Source organism: Citrus sinensis, chromosome 2, assembly GCF_022201045.2.
Source record: "Citrus sinensis cultivar Valencia sweet orange chromosome 2, DVS_A1.0, whole genome shotgun sequence".
Classification (NCBI taxonomy): Eukaryota; Viridiplantae; Streptophyta; class Magnoliopsida; order Sapindales; family Rutaceae; genus Citrus; species Citrus sinensis.
The window spans coordinates 8,845,208-8,866,175 of record NC_068557.1 but is presented as its reverse complement, the minus strand read 5'-3'; the positions used below and the strand labels follow the sequence as shown (position 1 = coordinate 8,866,175).

The 20,968-nt window shown below is 31.0% G+C and overlaps 1 protein-coding gene and 1 non-coding gene across 2 annotated transcripts; one reads left to right on the top strand and one right to left on the bottom strand.

Annotated features, from left to right (window-relative positions):
* Positions 1–3,483: 3,483 nt before the first annotated feature.
* Positions 3,484–6,279, bottom strand: LOC102614987 (zinc finger protein CONSTANS-LIKE 14-like). Its single transcript, XM_006468801.4, has 3 exons — positions 5,348–6,279; positions 3,950–4,218; positions 3,484–3,842 (listed from the first exon to the last, which is right to left on the bottom strand). The coding sequence occupies exons 1-3, from the start codon at positions 6,119–6,121 to the stop codon at positions 3,734–3,736; spliced, it is 1,152 nt and encodes a 383-aa protein (XP_006468864.1). The 5' UTR covers positions 6,122–6,279; the 3' UTR covers positions 3,484–3,733.
* Positions 6,280–15,808: 9,529 nt separating this feature from the next.
* Positions 15,809–15,963, top strand: MIR169L (microRNA MIR169l). Its single transcript, NR_161513.1, has one exon. It is a non-coding gene; the product is annotated as a microRNA MIR169l (primary transcript).
* The last annotated feature ends 5,005 nt before the right edge of the window (positions 15,964–20,968 follow it).

Below are 20,968 nucleotides of genomic sequence, written 5' to 3'. Positions count from 1 at the left end.
AATCTAGGATCTTGAATCTATTTATTCCAATCCATGATCCTCAATTTGTTAAAGACTGAAAAAATTATTAAATCATATAATTTAATAGTACAATGAGTAGAAAAGCTATTAAATTAATAAGATCTAAATTTTGGACCATATCAATACTACACACACACACATATATTACAAAATCCTTAAAAAACTTGAGTAAATGTAGACTACAAGAGCTGGGGACAAAGGTAATATGTGGCAAGTGAGCTTAATCAAAGAAAAAGTGGAGTTATTTGAACCCACCAAGTTTCTCTCTACCCCCGTTTTAAAAAATAAATTCATTATTAAAAATTTAAATTTTAAAATCTCAAAATTATCGTTCACTGATCACTTTTTCTTTTTATCTTACGATTACATACTCTCTCCACTCTCAAATTTTGTAAACTAAATACTCAATTTCATTCTTTTTTTATTTCGTTATTTTAGTCTTTCTTAGTAGAGTAATGATACAGCCACAAACTCTTGTACAAACTTATTTTGTACAAACTGATGTGGCATGATAAGATTGGTTGAATTAAATATCACTTGGCCCACATGATTTGTTTTTATTAATTTATATTTTCATTCAACCAATGAATTAATACGACGTCAATTTGTACAAAATAAGTTTGTATAAGGGTTTGTAGCTGTATCATTACTCTTCTTAGTATATTATGATTTATATTTCATGCATTCAATAGATAATATATATATATATATATATTTATTAGCTTTTTTGTTTTGTAAAAATTAATTTCTTAATATTCATTAACTTTCATGATTGTTAATGTTCATTTTTAAATGGTCGGTTTTGAGCCTCTTAGTTGATGATATTAATTATTTGTAGTTAAAAGATATATCTGAATAAATTAATAAGAATTTAGGAAATTGAGAAGAGAAAGAGAAGAAAAAGTTAATAAAGTAATTTTTTTCAAAATTTATTTAGACAATAAAATTCTTAAAAGAAAAAAGGGTGCAGAGAGAAAATTAATAGACTCAAATAATCCCACTCTTAAAAAAATTGGTCAAATAATATTCTATACTTTTAAATCTTGCCCTGTAGCTCTCAGTGACCTCTCCCTTTACCCTTCAAATTCTAAAAGCCCAAATTGCACCTATGTAAGAGTGGGGCTATTGGCACCCCTCTAAATATCTCTTAACACCCCTTTTCTTAATTAACCCCATTAAAATGTTTTTAAAAAGTATATAATTTTTTTAACACCCCCACCTCCATCAATAACAAAAATACCCTTAATTAAAACTTATTGTGTAAACCTCATTATTTAATTTTTATTATTAAACCTCATTTCAACAATGGGGTCTCTTACATTTAAAAATAATAATAATAGATTTTCATTCTCTCTATTGTAGCTATTGATGGTAAATTCTTTTTGAATTAAAGGAAAAAAATATTAGAAAATTAGAGGAAAAATAACCTTTTTAATTTCTAAAATGTTAGATTTTACAAGGGAAACAATTATTTGACTTTTGAGTGGAGGTTTAATTAGAAATTATCTAATTATATAATTTTAATAAATATTAAAATTGTAAAATAATTAAAGGGGTTTTAAGAGGTATTTGGAGAGGTGCCAATAATTCTACTCCCTATGTAATTGTCTTGAAAATATATATTAGAGGATATAACATTTGTATTTATTAATTATCTTCAAAAATCATCCCGATACACTCGATTTCTGGCTCTGCCATCGAAATTCTTCTATATCTAGAAGCTTTACAATCAAAGAAACATTGATAATCTTTCCCTACCGGCTGCACAACTTTTAGTAGAAGAAGCTTTAGCAATCTTTAAGTTCAAGGCATTTAAACCTAGCCATGCATCTTCTAATATAGTCCAATTGGCAATTACTTGATTTAGACCATTGATCAAAACTTTATATCTTGATAAAATAGTTATTTAGACCACCTTTACCTGGCAAATATTTTTTTTGTGTTGCATTACTTTCACATCAGCGCGCACTTTTAAGAGATTGCTAGCCATCAAGGGTATGTTCCATGCATGTGTGTGTAGGTCTAAAATGTGTGGAGTAATGCCAGTGCGCATCACCAATATCATGTAGTGTGACGCTCAAGTTACACTTCAAGTTTACAGAAATATTCTGGCGCCCCTCGAGGTTCTTAATATAATTAAAGCTGATGCTATTCTTTAGAATGTTCTTCTGCAGGAAAATTCTGGAATTTGTATGTAGTTTAGCAAGTTCACCGACAATTAAAAAAAAAAATGCTCGTTTTAGATAGAACCCAGAGATAAGTTACATTCGCTTAATGATGGTCAAGATTTAATATTACTGGGTAATTTTGTTATCTGATTAAAGTTGGCTGCCTAACAGGTATAAATTCATTAATTATGTCCCCATTTGGGAATATTTAGAACCTCAGGGAGCCAGATGTCATCATCTGTTTTCTAGATTGATTAAGTAGATCTGGAGCAACTAGTATTATAGTTTTAGGAATACATTGTAGTTTTTCTATTTATACTGAAGTAAGTTTTGTTTAATTTTTTTCTAGGTTATTTCGTTTGCTTGATTTGGGTTATTCCTCTTGCACATTTGTGGATAGAACCATAGAGGTAAATATACCTCTATGTATTTGGGTAGAGATTTTGCTTGGCATAAATTTCCAAACTATACTCTCTTATTTCGTGAAATTGATCATTTCTTCATATTTTAAACCAACTAAACTCTCTTAACATTAATAATATTTCGTTATTAGCAATTTTTTTAATTATAAAATCAATTTTTAAGTTTATTCATTTTTCAGTTGTCAAATATTTGCTATTACAAAAAGATCGGATTGTTTTCTGCAATGTATCGGGCTATTTAACAATGTAACATCAAAGGGTTCTAATGAGTTAGATCCATGCCCTATTTAACGTTTTATCAGATATTTGTTATCTGCTGTGGCAATTGTACAGTTGCTCAATCGATTTAGCTATGGGATGAACAGAGTTGACGGTGAGTTCGGTTGTCTACTGTAACAATGGAAGAGAGTCTTTAAGCTGGCTATTATAAATCTGTGACTAGAAGTTCAAAGGATATATTAGAAGCATCACTTTTTTCTTGCATTAGTGGTCAATGCCACTCAACTTTCCCTGTAGAAATGGAATGCTGCTTTTATACTGCTCTGTGTTGTTTTTCTGCTGGGGAATTCTCTGAAACTGAAATTTAAAAAGCTGATAGCACAATTCACTAATTCGTTGACTGTGGATCAGAAGCACAATCTGGAAAGAACCCACTTATAATCATATTTCTATTGTAATCGTAGGCTCGCAATAGTGGTTGATCTCGAGGTTATAGGGCTTCAGCACAAAACCTTGCAAGATTTGTTGAACTTTCTGCACCCAAAATTGCTTGCCTTTGCGCGGCTGAAAGACTATTGCAGGGCAACTCCTGTCTGCGTTGTTATTTTTTCAGAAGTCTACAGTGAACATAAAGACTATTGCACTTGACGAAATAAGAGCAATAAGATGGCCCAGGCACTGTTCAGATTTGATAATATTTGTAAAACTGAACCCTTCATATTACATACAGGCACACCTCCATGTAATCAATTTCAGTTCTTTAGATAACTATGAACTAACATACCCTTAACTAAAATGAAACAGTTAAATATCTCGTCACCACATGTTGTGATAGACAACATTAGGGAAGATAAATTTAGGGGTAATGGACATGGACAACAAACTATCTGCAACATTCAAATGTTATATTTCAACATCAGAAATTTCACTTGCCTTAACAAACCGACCTTTCACTCGCTTTCTAGTATCAGCCCTAGCCTTCCTTGACTCGTAACGGATTTGCTTGCCATAGCTGGAAAAAGTTTACTACGCCCATCAGAAATAGATATTTAAGTATTGAAAGCCAAAAGCAATAAAGCCACCCATTAGGAAGATAATGATAGCAAAATGTATACATACCTTCTGTTTTTCTTCTTCTCCTTATAACGTAACATGGCATTGCCTCTGTTCTTGGCTAACAATTCCTTATCAAACTGGGTTATAGCCTCATTTGCAGTCTCACTCCCGTGCGGAATAGAGTGATGCATGCCCTGGACAACCTTGGTGCTTTCCCATGTTTCAAATTCATGAGGTCTATAATCTGATGGGGGTCCTATTATTGGTGTGTTATTGCTTTCTTCTGTTGTTGGTGTGTGGCTTGAAAACGGCTGATTAGAGTGATTCTGAAACTGTTACAATCAAGCTCATTACTACTTACTACAGAGCTGTGCCAAGGATATATCCCAATTAAGGACAATAAGATACGTTAACAATGATAATTGGTTCAAAAATTGATCAAGAACAATTCAAATAACAGGCAGAAACTTCGTAGTGAGAGACAATTAGATCTTTCAACACGGACATCAAGCAGCAAAGTATAATCCTCAACCTTTGATTTATTAGAGATAAGTTGCCACAGTACAGTGACTTAATTAATAGAAGCACATACATTTTTCACTCAATTGTGTATCCAGGAAGTATGCTCTCCGGCCCTTGTCATCTGACGTAAGTCTACAACAAAGTTTGGTTGGAAATGGCATGAAGATCTTGGCTAAAATCACCATGTTCTGTGTCACCAAACCAAGGTGTAATATCTTGTGCTACTGTGAACAGATCAAGAACTTAAATATTGACTAAGAATCACAGAGATGGAATCCTAACAAATTGAAGCTCTGAACACTGCTAAAAAGTTTTGCAATGAGTTTTCAGTCTTTAGTTTAATCCTCAAGGCAGAAGTATTCAACCTGCAGCTCTAATATGAAATAGAAAGATGTCTTTTCACTGTAATAATTCCCTAGAAGAAATGAACCGCAGCATATCCTATCGTAATTCAAATGCCTATACCTTTCGTAAAAGACCAAATAGAAGTACAATAAGCTGTTCTGTATAGTTAAGTAGCCAACACCAAAAGAAATTTGTTAGAGAAATAACCAACGCCAAAAGAAAATTGAACGAATATATGATCTAAACTTGTGCACGATACAAGCGTTCGACTCGAAAAATTCTAGGTATTGAGTTTCCTGAACCATTTAATGTACAAGGGTCTAAGTGGGTTCACTAAAAAGGTGCCGATACAGATGATTAGATACAAATTGGCGGGTGTTAGATTACTTAAGAGAACAAATCAAAAAATTAAATCATGTGTCAAAGGCTTAACTTTAAACTTCGGTATGTTTCGCATCAAACTAAAACAATTTTCTCTCATTCTTTCACTCCTCCTCGTTTTTTACTCCGCTCATTTCTTTCAACCAAAGGCTAACAGTAGATGTCAGGAAAAAGAAAAAAAAAATTAGACAACAAAAGAATGTTGATACCAACCTGAGCTGCCGGATATGAAGGATCCCAATCCCACATAAGTTTACCATCAGCAACACAACGATCATGCTCTCTCAAATCTGTGTTATTAGGAAACGCTAACAAAGATGTAAATGCCGTTTTCGGGTTCAGCAACTTCTCTTCATCAATATTTTCCACTTCAAGACTCTGCGTATAGCCGTATTGATCACATATACTCGTCGTCGTCCCAGGCCCCAATTCAGCTCCATTTCCATTGAATCTCACCAAATCCCTCTTTCCGATCTCCACTAATTGCTCGTAAACCTCTTTCTTGTACTTGTTACCACTCATGAAAACAGAGCAATTCTGTGTTGGCACCGCAAGCTCTTCGAAATTCAACATTTTTGGTTCATAAACACCAAACCCAGAACCCAAATTCAATAAATCATCACCCATCAGATCAAAAAACGACGCCAGCTCAGTTACTGAAGGGCAACCAGAGAACCCTTCAACTGAACTTCGCTCGTGCACGGAAGAAACAGAGGAATTGTAATGTGAGTCCCAGTCACAGTCTTGACAGAGCATAAGATTTTCAGTGCAGCAACGAACCGAAACCGGTTCAGCCCTGCAGTTGTCACAGATTTGTGAACGAAGATGCCTGAGAGACAAAGCATTAGCTGAGTGAATTTGCTGATCACAGAACAAGCAAAGCTTGGCAGAGTCAGCTGTACAGTACAAAACTGCCAGCTTTGAGTTGCAAAAATCACACAGTGCCAACATAGAGCTTCCCGGACTCAATTTAAAACTGTCTTCCATTGATATTCCCGGCTTGCTATAGATTTTTCAACAAGCTTGAAGTGAATTACTGAATGATGATGGCGTAAATGTGGAAGTAGCAAAAGCAGTGGCATGTGAGAATGAGTGAGAGAACAGATGCAAAGCACAAGGTACGGGACCCTGTGATGAAACGAACATACATTGAAGCACATGATAAGCATGGAATGGCAGTATGCACACGTGTTAAAGATTTGGCGAAATATGGGGGTCCACACGTGATACATATCCGCCCTTTTTTGCTGAGCTGACCAGATAAAGTGCACGTGTATCATTTCTTGCTTAATTATTGGGCTCTGAGTTTAGGATGCAATCCAAGGAAAGGTTATAAACGAACTCGTGAAATTACTAAATATACCCACAGAAAGGATGTGTGCACTCAGGAACTAAACGATGTGGCATGGTAAGGCATTATTTTTCAATTGGTGTTTTTTAACCTTATTTTAAAGAAGGAAAATGATGTTTTCGATGTAATATTTTTAAAATGAAAATGTGTTTGATTATTTATTTTGAAAAAAATATAAAAAAGTTTATATTTTCGTCCTTAATTTTTGAGCTCTAAATTTAGAATGCAATTCAGAGAAAGGTTCTAAATGAACTCGTGCAATTACTAAACATACCTACAGAAAGGATGTGTGTATTCAAAAAGTAAATGATGTGGCATAGTAAGGCATTATTTTTCAATTGGTGTTTTCTAACTTTATTTTAGAGAAGAAAAATGATGTTTTCAATGTAATATTTTTAAAATAAAAATGTGCTTGGTTGTTATTTTGAAAAATATATAAGAAAAAAACAAAAATATGTTTAATTATTTCTATGAAAATAAAAAATATATATTTAATTGTTTATTTTAAAAAAACAGTAAAGGTGGGTTGGTAATTTTTTTAATTTATTAAAAAGGGGCTTTTCAGATTGATTTTATGTGGTAAGCTTATTGAATGGTCTATTGGTGGAAAAGACTATTGCAAGATTTAATATCTCTCAACCATTAGAAGCAATAATTCAAATTCTTAGTATCCATGTAGCCTCTTACCAATAAAATCAAACCCTTATGGCGTTTTAGAAAGCTCAAAGGATTAAGGATACAATCTGGCAATCGTTGGGTAACAGGGGGTGGGTTGTTTTAGAATAAAGTACCTACAATAAAACCTTGGTATAATAATATTCTATATATGAATAATTTTTATGTTAGTAAAAAAAAATTGATCCTAATTTGAGCTAGCAATTAATAAGAATAAACTCTACATTGTAATAAGTTCAAATTTTTTTAGATTCCATCTTAAGAAACTTGCCTCTATATTATAATAATTATCTATACATTACAAAATGTATAAATTTTGTCGCGTTAAAAGCTTAGGATGAACAAAAATATTTTTCTAAAGTTGTTTGGGATAATGATTTATTTTTTAAATTGTTGCCAAATCATTGTATAGTATTTATATATTTAACATTGAGAGAAAAATATTAAAGAAAATGCAACGGTTATGCTTTTAAGATGACTTGCATATTCCTGATACCATATAAATAACTGTATGTTAGAAAAGCTATTAGTTAGCAACACAAAATAAAGAAACTACACAAAATAAAGAAGCAACACAAGATAAAGAGTAAAATGAGAGAACAATATATTATAGAGTGATTTTAATCATTCCAAAAATGTGTACAAAATAAAGAGATGGGCTTTCATTTTATAGTTACATAATCACTCTATAAAATTAATGGAAACATTACGGATCATAATTCCTTATAAGATAGTGAGAGTTATAGAGAAGTTAAAGGTTGCTAGTGCAAGATAGTAGGGAGACTAAGAGATATATATTATGAACATCCATATTTATTTTAATAAATTCATAGCACTCACATTTGGATGTTCATTACAAAGAATATGCATCATTAAAACCTTTATTAAAAGAAACCCCTTAGGGAAAAACTAGTAAAGGAAAAAGATTGCATTATTCATTGACGTCTTGAATAATTTTAGAGATAAAGATTCGCCTTATTAAAACCTTACTAGGAAAAATTGTATGGAATAAAAACCTAGTGAGGAAAAAGAGTACAACATATAAAATTCCCTCCAAAATAAATTACTTTCCCCAACAAGTATATTCCCCCTCATCTTGACATAGATTCTTCAAGATTTGGAGAAAAATCTTTGAGTTTATGCATCCCAATTTTGTGTACCAATTTTTTGAATGTCACTATTGGGAGGGATTTTGTAAGTAAACCTACAAGATTGTCACTTGAGCATATTTACTGAATATCTATATCACCACTCTTTTGAAGTTCATGTGTATAAAAGAATTTTGGTGAAATATGCTTGGCCCTATCACATTTTATATAACCATCTTTAATTTGGGTAATGCATGCTGCATTATCCTCATATAATATTATAGGGTTATTTTTAATTGATGACAATGTACATGTTTCTTGAATATGTTGTATCATTGATCTTAACTAAATGCACTCACAACTTGCTTTATGAATAACAAGTATTTCTGAATGATTTGAAGATGTTGCAACCATTGTTTGTTTCATTGATCGCCATGATACAACACTATTACCAAAGGTAAATAAATAACCCGTTTGATATCGAGTTTTATGTGGATCAGAGAAATATCCAGTATCTGCATATCCAATTAGTGGAGATTTTGATCGATTTGGATAAAATAAACCCATGTCAACTGTTCCACAGAGATAGCAAAATATATGCTTTACACCATTCCAATGCCTACAAGTTGGTGTAAAACTATATATTGCTAATAAATTAACTAAAAATGCAATATCAAGTCGAGTACAATTTGCAAGATACATGAGTGCACCAATTGCACTTAAATATAGTACTTCAGGACCAAGAATTGCTTCACCATCTTCTTTAGAACGAAATGAATCATTTTTCATATCAAGTGATCGTACCACCATTGGAGTACTTAATGCATAAGCTTTGTCCATATAAAAATGCTTTAAAACTTTTTTAGTGTATGTTGATTGATGTAAGAGTATTTCACTTGGCAAATACTCAATTTGTAAGTCAAGACATAAATTTTGTTTTTCCAAGATCTTTCATTTCAAACTCATTTTCAAACAAAAAACTATTTTTGAAAGCTCTTCAGGAGTTCCAATGAGATTTAAATCATCAACCTATACTGCAACTATTGCAAATCCAATTTCAGATTTTTTAATAAAAACATAAGGAAAAATTGGATTATTTACATATCCTTCTTTCAATACATAATTGCTTAGACAAGTGTACCACATACACGCAAATTTTTTTAATCCATACAAGAATCGTTGCAGTTTCAAAGAATATAAACTACGAGCTTTAAATTTGTTTGCTTCTGGCATATTAAATCCTCCAGGGATTTTCATCTAAATATTTGTATCAATAGAACCATACAGATGAGTAGTCAGAACATCCATAAGACGCATATCAAGCCCTTCAGAGGCTACAAGACTAACTAGAAATCGAAATGTAATTGCATCCATAACAAGAGAATATGTCTCCTCATAATCAATGCCAGGTCTTTGAAAAAAACCATGTGCTGCTAACCTTACTTTATATCTCACAATTTCATTTCTCTCATTTCATTTTCTAACAAATACCCACTTATAACCAATAGGTTTAATATCGTCATGTGTTAGGACTACTGGTCCAAATACTTTACATTTAGGAAATGAATTTAGCTCTGCTTGAATAACATCTTTCCACTTTGGGCAGTCATTTCTATGTCGACATTCTTCCACAGTTTTTGGATCATGATCCTCATCATCATTTGTAATATTAAGAGAAACAATGAATGAAAAATATCATCAATAATATTTTTATTTCGATCCCAAGATTTTTCTGTACCAACAAAACCAATCGTAATTTCATTGTTTTTTTTCTTTTCAGGAGAAATTGATACTTCTTCAGTTGTTGGCAAATTTTCTTCTTCTGGATCAATGAGACAAATATTATTTGACTGATCAATCTTTATTATTTGATTAGTAGGCAATGACTCTTCAGGAGTGCTAATTTTATTTTGTAACTTTTCTTGTGTTTTCCTCTTCCAGAGAATTTTATCTTTTAAGCCAATTGGCCTTCCATGCTTTAGATGTACTTTATCTTCATTAGTTCTGTCGTGTTATCTTTCAGGGATCTCAACACGTGTTGGGGCATTTTCAGCTGGAATATGTGATTCTATTATTTTTCTTGAATCAGTAAATGGATCAGGAATTTGATTAATATTTTGCAAATTAATGATCCTTTGATCCTTTGAACTTCAAGTTCACTTTGATTTGTATGAGGATCAAGATGAGATAATGATGATGCATGCAATGTAATTTCTCATTGTTAATTTGTTTTTGTCTTTTCTCCCCCTAATGACGGAAAAGCTTGCTCATCAAAATGACAATATGCAAATTGTGCAGTAAAAATATCTTCAGTTAAAGGTTCAAGATACCTAATTATTGATGAAGAATCGAAGCCAACATAAATTCTAAGTTTTCATTGCAAACCCATTTTATTTTATTTTTTTTAGGGGAGCAACTGAGACATAAACAACACATCTAAAAATGTTCAAATGAGAAATATCTAGCTATTGGCTAAAAACAAGTTGTGAAGTTGAATATGTATAATAAGAACCTGGTCGAATGTGAAATAATGATGCAACATATAGTATTGCATGTCCCCAACATAAAAAAGGCAAATTTGATTTAAGAATTAATGGTCTTGCAATTAATTGTAAACATTTAATCAAAGATTCAGCTAAACCATTTTGCGCATGAGTGTGTGCGATAGAATGCTTAACATCAAGTCCAATTAACATGCAATAATCATTAAAAGATTTAGATGTAAATTCACTAACATTATCAAGTCTAATTTTTTTAATAGGAAAATCAGGAAATTGTGCTTTTAATCTAATAATTTGAGCAAAAAATCTAGCAAATGCAACACCACGACTAGAAAGTAAAGAGACATGTGACCATCTAGTTGATTCATCTATTAAGATTAAGAAATAAAGAAACGGTCCACAACTTGGATTTATAGGGCCACATATATCCCCTTGGATTTTTTTTTTTAAATTTAGGAGATTCAAGACTTACTTTCATTGGAGATGACTGAATTATTAATTTACCTTGAGAACAAGCAGCACATGGACTTTCAGTTGGCAAAAGAATCTTATGGTTCTTTAATTAATGTCTAGGTGAATTTTATATAATACGACGCATCATGATTGATCTAGGACGCCCAAGTCGATCATGCCAAAATTTAAAAATCTTAGGATCAGAGAACTTTTGGTTCATTGTAAGACTTATTTTTATTGCTCTTATAATTGTATGATACAACCTAGAATAAAAGAAAGGTAGTTTTTCCAATACATGCTTCTGGCATGAAATAGTTGAAGTAATGCAAACAAATTCAGAATTACATTCACTAGATGTTTTAATGTGGTATCCGTTTTGATGAATATCCTTGAAACTGAGCAGATTTCTGCTGGATCTGCTGGAGTATAAATCATCATTTATTTGTCATTTTGCACCATTTGGTAACATAATATTAGCTCTTTTGAAGCCTTCAATTAGATTAGCAGAACCAGATATTGTAGTAACATTAGCCTTAGCTAATATTGAATTATGAAAATACTTTTTATATCGTAGAATTATGCGTGTTGTCGTACTATCCACCAAACATCCATCTTCATTATTCACCAAGTGATTGTTCAAATTCATTGTATATCCTCACACATGGATATAAAATAAGTCAATTGAATATAAAGAATATTAAGGTAGTATAAAGAAAACATTATAGAAAATGTTTTATTAAAGAAATATAAAAGTTACATACCAAATTTTCATAAAACGCTCAAAATAATAAACAATCTTGCAACTTAAACACACCATAATTGTAAATAAACACACCAAACTTCATACACATTAGTACTTATTTTAGAATTTAAACACACCAAACTTTAAAAATAAAATAATTCAAAGTGTAGCACTTTTAATCAGTCTTCACATGTCCATCACCAATTAAATGGTCAATTTTACCATTTGGATCTTCAAAAAAATCTAAAACATCCAAATGAGTTATATCAATTGGATTTTTATGATCTATGAAATTTGTCTCAATTTCTTTCCCTTTTGCCTTTTTGGATGCTTAATAAAGATCAACTAAATATTTTGGTGTATGACAAACACGAGACTAGTGTCCTTTCATACCACATCTGAAGCAAACATTTTCATGATACTTTGAAGATTTCTTTTGTGGATCTTTTTCTTGCTTCTTATTACTGTTATACCATTTTGAGTGGTTTGATCGATATTTCTTATTATAGCCACCATGACCTTGATTATTTTTGTAACCACGACCTTGGCCATGACCTCGATTAGCACTACAATTATTGGTTGAAATACCATTCACTTCAGGGATAGGTACATATACAGTCAGATGAGACTGATGGTTTCTCAACAAAAGTTCATTATTTTTTTCAATCATTAAAAGACATGAGATTAATTCAGAATACTTTCTAAATCTCCGTTCTTGATATTGTTGTTGAAGGAGTAAATTCGAAGCATGTAAAGTAGAAAATGTCTTTTCCAACAAATCTGCATCACTAATCTCCACTCTACATAATTTTAATTAAGAAACAATTTTGAATAATGTAGAATTGTATTGACTAACAGATTTAAAATCTTGTAATCGTAAGTGCATCTAATCATAATGAGCTTTTGGAAGTATAATAGTTTTTTAGTGATTAAATATTTCATTAGGACATTCTCAAAGGACATATGGTTCTTTGACCATAAGATACTCACTTTTCAATTGTTCATGAAGATGGTAGCAAAAAAAAAAAAAAAAAAAAACAATCATTGCCTTGGTGCGGTCTTGAGTTGATGTATCATTATTTTCTTTAATAGTATCTCCAAGATTCATTGCATTAAGGTGGATTTCAGTATCCAAGACCCATGATAGATAATTATTGCCAGAGATATCAAGTGTCACAAATTCAAGTTTTGCGAGATTTAACATTTTCAAAAAGCTATAAAACGATATAAACAAAGATAAATAATTGATTCATTATTAACAAGTAAATATTAGATGTCATATAATCACTCATGCTAATATAATAACAAAGTTCTATAATCATTATATATCATCTTGTACCATCAATTTATGCATATTTCAAGAGATATAATGAAGACAAGTAATATACATGCGACTTTGAGAGGTCAATGTTATTGCAAATACAAGCATGACAATAATAGCTAATATTACATGTTATTAGTGATGAACAATTATAGTTATATAATAATTAAAAGTGCTATATATGAGAAACAAAAGAATTAGTACCTGAACAGAGTCTCGTGCTGATAACGTGTTAGAAAGCTATTAGCCAGCAACACAAGATAAAGAGTAAAATAAGAGAGCAATATATTATAGAGTGATTTTATTCATTCAAAAAATGTGTACAAAACAAAGAGATCAACTCTTCTTTTATAGTTACATAACCACTCTATAAAATTAATCGAAACATTATAGATCATAATTTCTTATAAGAAAGTGAGAGTTATAGAGAAATCAAAGGTTGCTAGTCGAAGATAGTGGGGAGACGAAGAGATATATGTTATGAACATCCACATTTATTTTAATAAATTCATAACAATGTATTAGTTTTTAAAAACTATTTCTATCTTTGTTATCAATGCCTATACATTAAATATTATTAATATAATTAGTGTATACTTTACTTCTATATTACTTGCACTAAATATAATTAAGTGAAAACAATAATTTTTTAACAGTAACTCTACTGAATTATATCCCTTTATAGTAATAAAATTAGTTTGATCCAAACTTTATTTTACCTTTTTCAGTGACACAGGCGCCGACTTTATTTATTCAATAGAGGGGGCATCTTAAGTGGTGGACATAATAGGTGTTGCTTTTAGAATTTGGAATCATGTACGTGCATTTTGCCTGTGAAGAGTAAAATAGAAAATGTGTCGGGGAGAAGGACTTGGACACTTCATCAATGGTTTTCTGAGCAAACCCTCGACACCAAATATGTAAATATCAATTAACTTCCTGGTAGACATATCTTTTCTTGATTTCGTTCTTCTTTCCTTTCCGGTGAGGTCAAAATCATCTCATTTTCAAAGGATTTTGAAGGGTCAGAGAAGCGCACTCCATATGCGTGCATCCATTCGGTACTCTTTTTCTTTGAGAATAGCGTTATTGGTAGTTGAATTAATTCTTCTACACTCATGTACGTGATGAGTGGGATTCTAAACTTGTACTTGACACATTAACTCGAGATTTTATCAACCGAACTAATAGACACCCTGCATGAGAGTTATATCGAAGATATATATCATTGCATAAACAATTTGCTTCTTGTTATAGTTGGCCTCTGTCTGCTTGGAAACTGTGACTGTAGCTTGATTTAGGAAACTTGTCAATATGTGTGCATGAAAACAACTTCTTTCTGATTGTGATCAGTCTGACAGTCCTTGCACAAAAGCTTGGTACTCGATCATTGGTTGCGATTATTGTAAAAATTAACCGAGTGTCATAATTATCCATGCAACTGTGCAGCCTTTGGCTTTGACAGAATTTAGATCGATCCTTTCGATTGGAGGAGCTTAATATCAGACAAAAGTTGTGTGGCAAATGTGCATGATATTGGAATATTGAGAGCTTCTAGGGATTTGGATATTCCGTCCTCAAATGGAGATAAAGAAACAAAGTGATCAATTGCTTGCATCAGTTGCATGGGTCACTGCAGCTTAAGGGAATATATTCCATTATGCGTCCAGCTGAATTGTGCACATGATGAGTGGAAGAAAAATTTATATTAAAAAGAAAAAGACCTGTTTAGTTAATAGTTTTACAATCAGAAATCTACTGGGATTAATCTAAATCAGTGTAATTGTGGCGCAATCCAAACTTCTTCACTAGTTACTAATTAATAATTGAGGAGTTGGGAAACCGATCCAATCTACCCATATTTGTGAAAAAGGTAATTTTCACCTACTCAATAATAGAAGGAGAATAGGAATCTCCGCAGTTGTAAAGAGAGTGTATCATTGAGCAGCGGCGGATTCAAACACTTTAATTAAGGGGAGTTTAGTTCAAAAATTTTAATTTATTTGGGCACCTATTATTCTTTTTATTGTTCACTTGAGTACGTTTAAAGTCTCAAAAACTTAAATTTTATTATTTTCTCTTAAATTTTAAAAAATAACAATAATAAATTATTTATTTCAAATTATAGACTTCACTGTGATCACATTTGTAAAAGTATCATTTATCTAAATAATATCCACCAAATATCTAAAAAAAAAAATTGTATAGCTATTGAGATTTGAACCAAGTTTCAAAAACCACTAAATAGCATTCTTATCACTATAGTACAAATATTTTTTCACATAACAAATGTATGCAAATTATTTTTATTTAACTTTTTCAAAAAGAACTTGGGGTACATTTAAAAGAAAAAATAATGGCTTAGAAGGAGGTGAAGCCCCTCCTAAGCTGGGTCCGTCCATGTCACTGGAGGCTATATATGGCCTTAGTGGCAAAAATAATGAAAAATTAAACTCACTACTGAGATATAGGCTATAAATAGACAGTGGAAAACATAGAAACAGCATTCCAGTGGTGCATCAATAATATTAGAGGAAGAGAGGTCTAACATGAAGAAAAGAGTGCTAGTTTGGTAGCCAAGGATGACTTGCCTGATCTCTCCTAAGTGGTTTCAAAACGTTGAATATTTAAACCCTCGGGTGGGTACCAGGCAGTCTCCTTGGCTAACTTGACAGCCTCTCTTCTTTCATGGTAGCCCTTCTTTTCTTCAACAAGTAAATTAAGCATCAAACTACCATGAGCAATCCCAAAATTAAGTATCATATCGTTGCCTAATTAATTAAAAGAATATTACGTCGTGTGATCATCAAGAAGGGAGGTCTTACATGAAGATAAGAATACTATTTGGTAGCCAGGGATGACTTGCCTGCGGCTTCCAATATTGCTAGCTAGGTTTCACCATCATCAATTAAAGCTGCTGTAGACAGCCAGGCAGTCTCCTTGGCTAAGCTGACAGCCTCTTCTCTCTCATGCCAGGCCTTCTCTTCTTCTAGGAGCCCATATGTGCATGCCTATTAGCTGTCTGTGACCTGGTCAGAGTTCAAATATAAGGAGCCTGCAGGTTTTCATTTACTTTCATGCCTTGGATGAAACTCGTCAAGGTTAATTTTTTTTCTTTTTTTCCTTTTAAAGTTTATTAGTCCTTGATTCTTGAAAAAATGCTCCCCAACAAGGTTTTTAGAATAATTAAACTTCTGACGAAGGAGTAATGCATCATGCATATCCAACTCCAAATTAATGTCGACTTTCTCATCAATTTTCTCAAAACTTAATAGGAACCATTTCACCATACTTTCATCTTCATCTTGCTTTCTTTGGTGCATGGCACTTCTCGAAGATAACTTCTTGTATGAGCGAAACGATTACCAAGCCTTTTGTGTCATTCCCCAGATATTGTTTCAGCTAAATTATCTTCAAGAGTAATCTTTTTCACTTTAACATACGAATACATATCAATCATGGTTGCTCTGTCTTTAACTTCTATAATTACACTCAATGGTCAGTTCAAGAATGGATGGTACCCTTCTTTTAAAACTTGGGACACTTCTTCAGTCATTTCTTTAAGGACATCTAAAATTTCATGGGAAAACGTAGACAAATGATGCAAATAAAATATTTTTTCATTCATAATTAACTAGTTGACGTCGAATTTTGTACTTTTTAGATTTATTTTTATTTTTTAAATGTAGGTGAATTATTATTTAATTAATTTATTTACATGTAAATAATAAAAAATAACTAAAATAAAGTAAAAAGAGATTCCCTCAATTTAGTCGAACTTGCTTAACGAGCACCATTTATTTTCCTGTCTGCAAACTTTACGTAAAATCCATTCACTGGTGCAAATAATAGCCCACTCTCCCAAAATGACCGATCAACAAACCCATTTTCCCAAACAGACCAATCAACAAACAATGTTTGATAATAGATTGACATGAATAAAAAACATAAAGACTCCATGAAATCCTCCTGAGAAACCAATCAACAAACGATGCCTAACAATAGATTGAGATGAGTATAAAAATAAAAACTCCATGACTAGTTGTGGCAGATGCTGTTAACTCTTCTTCATTGCTATTAGTACTATTAGTACTGTTCACCCAATATTATTCGTGCACTGTTCATCCCACATTATTATTCTACTATGTAAAGAAGTATCTTCAATGTACTCTATAATAAACTATCTTCAACGTAACGTGTGGAACACAGTCTTATTTGCAGGGAAGGGTTATGCTCCTATAACTAGTCATAGTAGTATCCATATTCATTTTTTATTTTGATTTGCTTCCGCTCCATGTGTGACAAGTATTTTATTAAAATAAAATTCCTATAATCTATTTTAAAAAATAATAATAAAAGTAAACTAAGAAGTCCCCCAATTAATGTAGACTTCCAATTTGTAACCCCCATCTTCCAATTAATGTAGAATTTAATAAGGACTATTGTAAGAAGATAGCAAATTAAATAAGATTCGAAGAATAGTACCAGGTAAGATATCAGCAGATGGGGGCTTCCTTGCTCTGCAAGCAGAGTAACCGACTACTTCATGGTGACTCCGGCGTACTAAATTAGAATTTCGAAATTTTCAATGTGATAAGTAGTTGAGGATTCGGACCGTAGAGTTTTTTATGCGGTATTTGACGAGGAAACTTGTTACAAAGAGTTGTTATTATACAGAAGGGTGGAGGGTCTTGGCTAAGAATTGAGAGTAATACTCATATTTGAACTAAAGAGATTAGAAAAACACTTTGAATTGACACTACTACATCACTCGATTTTTTATTATTATTATTTTTATCACTATTGTATCACTTTGAGGACTCTTTATCATTTTTCACAATTGAATATTAAAGGATCCTCGTATATATGCAGTAAATAAACGATTGTACAATATTTACTATTATCACTCGTTGTTTAGGCAAGCAATGACTGCATATGGAGAGAGCTTGGTTATATGATTTTCATGAATCAAATCTTTCATTTGTTCAGAGATTGTATATTTGTATTTGTTGTATATGCGCCATTGATCTCGTGGATTAGGAGAATCTTGGTCTTCTTGTTTATCAATAATACTTATGTCCTGCTCGAAGTGGTGCACTTGTAAGTTCTTTAAATTCTGTTTTATTGGTTTTTTCATATGCGGCATGAGTGGTGAAAGACGATGTAGCTTTGACTCCCCCCCCCCCCCCCCCCCCTTCTTAGGAGCTTATGGATAGACGGCAAATGCTTTTTTCTGGATTCAACATTGATATGAGCTTGTAATGTATGGAGTGTTTTTTTTTAATTAATAAGATTCTTATTCATATAAATACATTTATGATAAAAAGATTGTGAAAAATCAGCATAATTCAAATCAAATTTGTGACTGGGTTATTCTACAATGCCGTGATTAAAATCACGATATCAATACCGTAATTAAACATAAATTGTGTAAATAAAACATAAGACATGTAAATTTAACATAAAACTTATAAATCTACATTAATAGTAAAAAAATATAAATTATGTAAATGGAACATATAACTTGTCAATGGAAGGTAAAATAAGGCTCCGTTTGGTACAACTTATTAAATAGAGCTTATAACAGTAGAGCTTATAGTAGTAGAGCTTATACCAATAGAGCTTTTGGACAAAAAGTCATTGGGTGTTTGGTTGTTAATAAAAAAAGTACTTTTGAACCATTAAATTGTATGATATTTTTTATATTATATATTTTTAGGAAAGCTCTATAACCTCTACTCCCAAAAGCTCAAATTTTGGGCTTTTGCTAGTAGAGGTAAATTAGCTTATTTAAGCTAAAAAAAGCTCTACTAAAAAAATAACCAAACACCATAAAAATTTTTTAAAAGTGCTTATATGATTAAATAAGCACTTATGGCTCTTAAATAAGGCATATCAAACAGGCACTAAGTAAATTAACATAGGAGTACTAAATTGGTGTATTATTGATAAACAAAACCAAAACTTATAAATCAATATTAAGAAGAAAATAAAACATAAATTGTGGAAATGAAACATAACACTTATAAATAGAAAGTAAAACAAGTAAATCAACATAAAAGTGGTAAATTGATGTATTATTGGTAAATAAAATAAAAACTTATAGATATAATATAAAACATGTAAATCAACATTAAGTATAATATAAAATATAAATGATGTAAATAGAACATATATAAGACTTGTAAATGAAAGGTTAAATAATAAATTAACGTAGGAGTGGTAAATTAATATATGATGCAGTGGAAGTTTAATGTTCAAAATATTTCATTGATTATAAAGAATACTGAAATAAAAAAAACAAACTAAATTCACATTGATTCATCGTGAATTTACAGGCCAAGACTCGTTGATTCCACAGATTACTGAGAATAACTAAACTCAAATACTCACAAAGAGATTTGAAATCTGAAAAAATTATTGAACTCAAATCTATAGTTTATTCCAAGAAAATAATCAAATAACAAATAATCCAAATCAAAAGTTATAAAAGATAATTATTTATACAAACTGAGACTTATCCTAATTTAACTAGAAAACTTATTTTAATACGATTTATACCTGAATTAGAAATACAACTCAAATAAGCAACGCCTAAACAATGAAACTCTAAATAGGAAATTAAAATAAACTATAATACAAATTAATTAAAATATTTCTAAATATTATAAATTTCAATCTAATTAGGATTTCATCAATTTCTTACTCTATATCAATATATCATTAGTAAATAAAATATAAACTTATTAATATAACATAAAACTTGTAAATTAACATTAAATGTAAATAAATCATAAATTAAGTAAATAAAACATAAGAGCTATAAATAGAATGTAAAACAAATAAATTAACATAGGATTGGTAAAATGGTGTCATATTGGTAAATTAAACATAAACTTACAGATTTATCATAAAACTTGTAAATCAACATTAAATGTAAAATAAAACACAAATTAAGTAAATAAAACATGAGATCTATAAATAGAAGGTAAAAACAAGTAAATTAACATAAGAGTAGTGAAATGATGCATTATTGCTAAATAAAACATAAACTTATAGGTGAAACATATTAATTTATTTACTTTATCCTTCGTTTACTATTCTTATATGTAATTTATAAAATTTATATTTATTGCAACAACAATACCATAATTTTAATCACGGCATCATAGAATTTTCCATTTGGGGACCATGTATCATGATTGGGTCTCCAATTGGGCTTGGTTCTTCTGTTTAGCAGGGGCCTTGGTGTTATCCTTTAGAGTAGATATATCTATACCCCTCAAAATTCCTCATAAAACTCTTTATTTTTGGGGGGGGGGGGGGAATTACCTAAGTATTCAAAGACAAATTAAATATTTTTTTTGTTTCAAGTAAAAAATTAGTTAAACACTTAAATAAAAATATTATTTTAATAACATTTTTGCACCCATCTCATTTCAAAATTTATATTTTTAAATTTTTATTGAAAATTATTATTTTAAAGAAAATTATAAGAATTTTGAGTAATGGCAATATAAATAATATAATAAGAAGAAAATGATAATAGATTTTAGGATTTGTATGAATTTTGTAATAAAAACTTAAAAGATATATATATTTTTTGGTAGAATTTTGTGGAAAGATGGTTAATTTTTTGAATATAGATTTGTATTTTTTAAATTAATATTGGGGTGTGTACACACACACTTTGCATTAAGTCA

What these genes read in the sequence shown, in the direction of transcription:
- LOC102614987 (XM_006468801.4), bottom strand. Translation starts at nt 6,121, where the DNA reads ATGGAAGACAGTTTTAAATTGAGTCCGGGAAGCTCTATGTTGGCACTG. An exon ending in CTTCATATCCGGCAGCTCAG is followed by an intron (nt 4,219 to 5,347) that starts GTTGGTATCAAC and finishes TGATTGTAACAG; the next exon opens with TTTCAGAATCACTCTAATCA. An exon ending in GAGAAGAAGAAAAACAGAAG is followed by an intron (nt 3,843 to 3,949) that starts GTATGTATACAT and finishes AACTTTTTCCAG; the next exon opens with CTATGGCAAGCAAATCCGTT.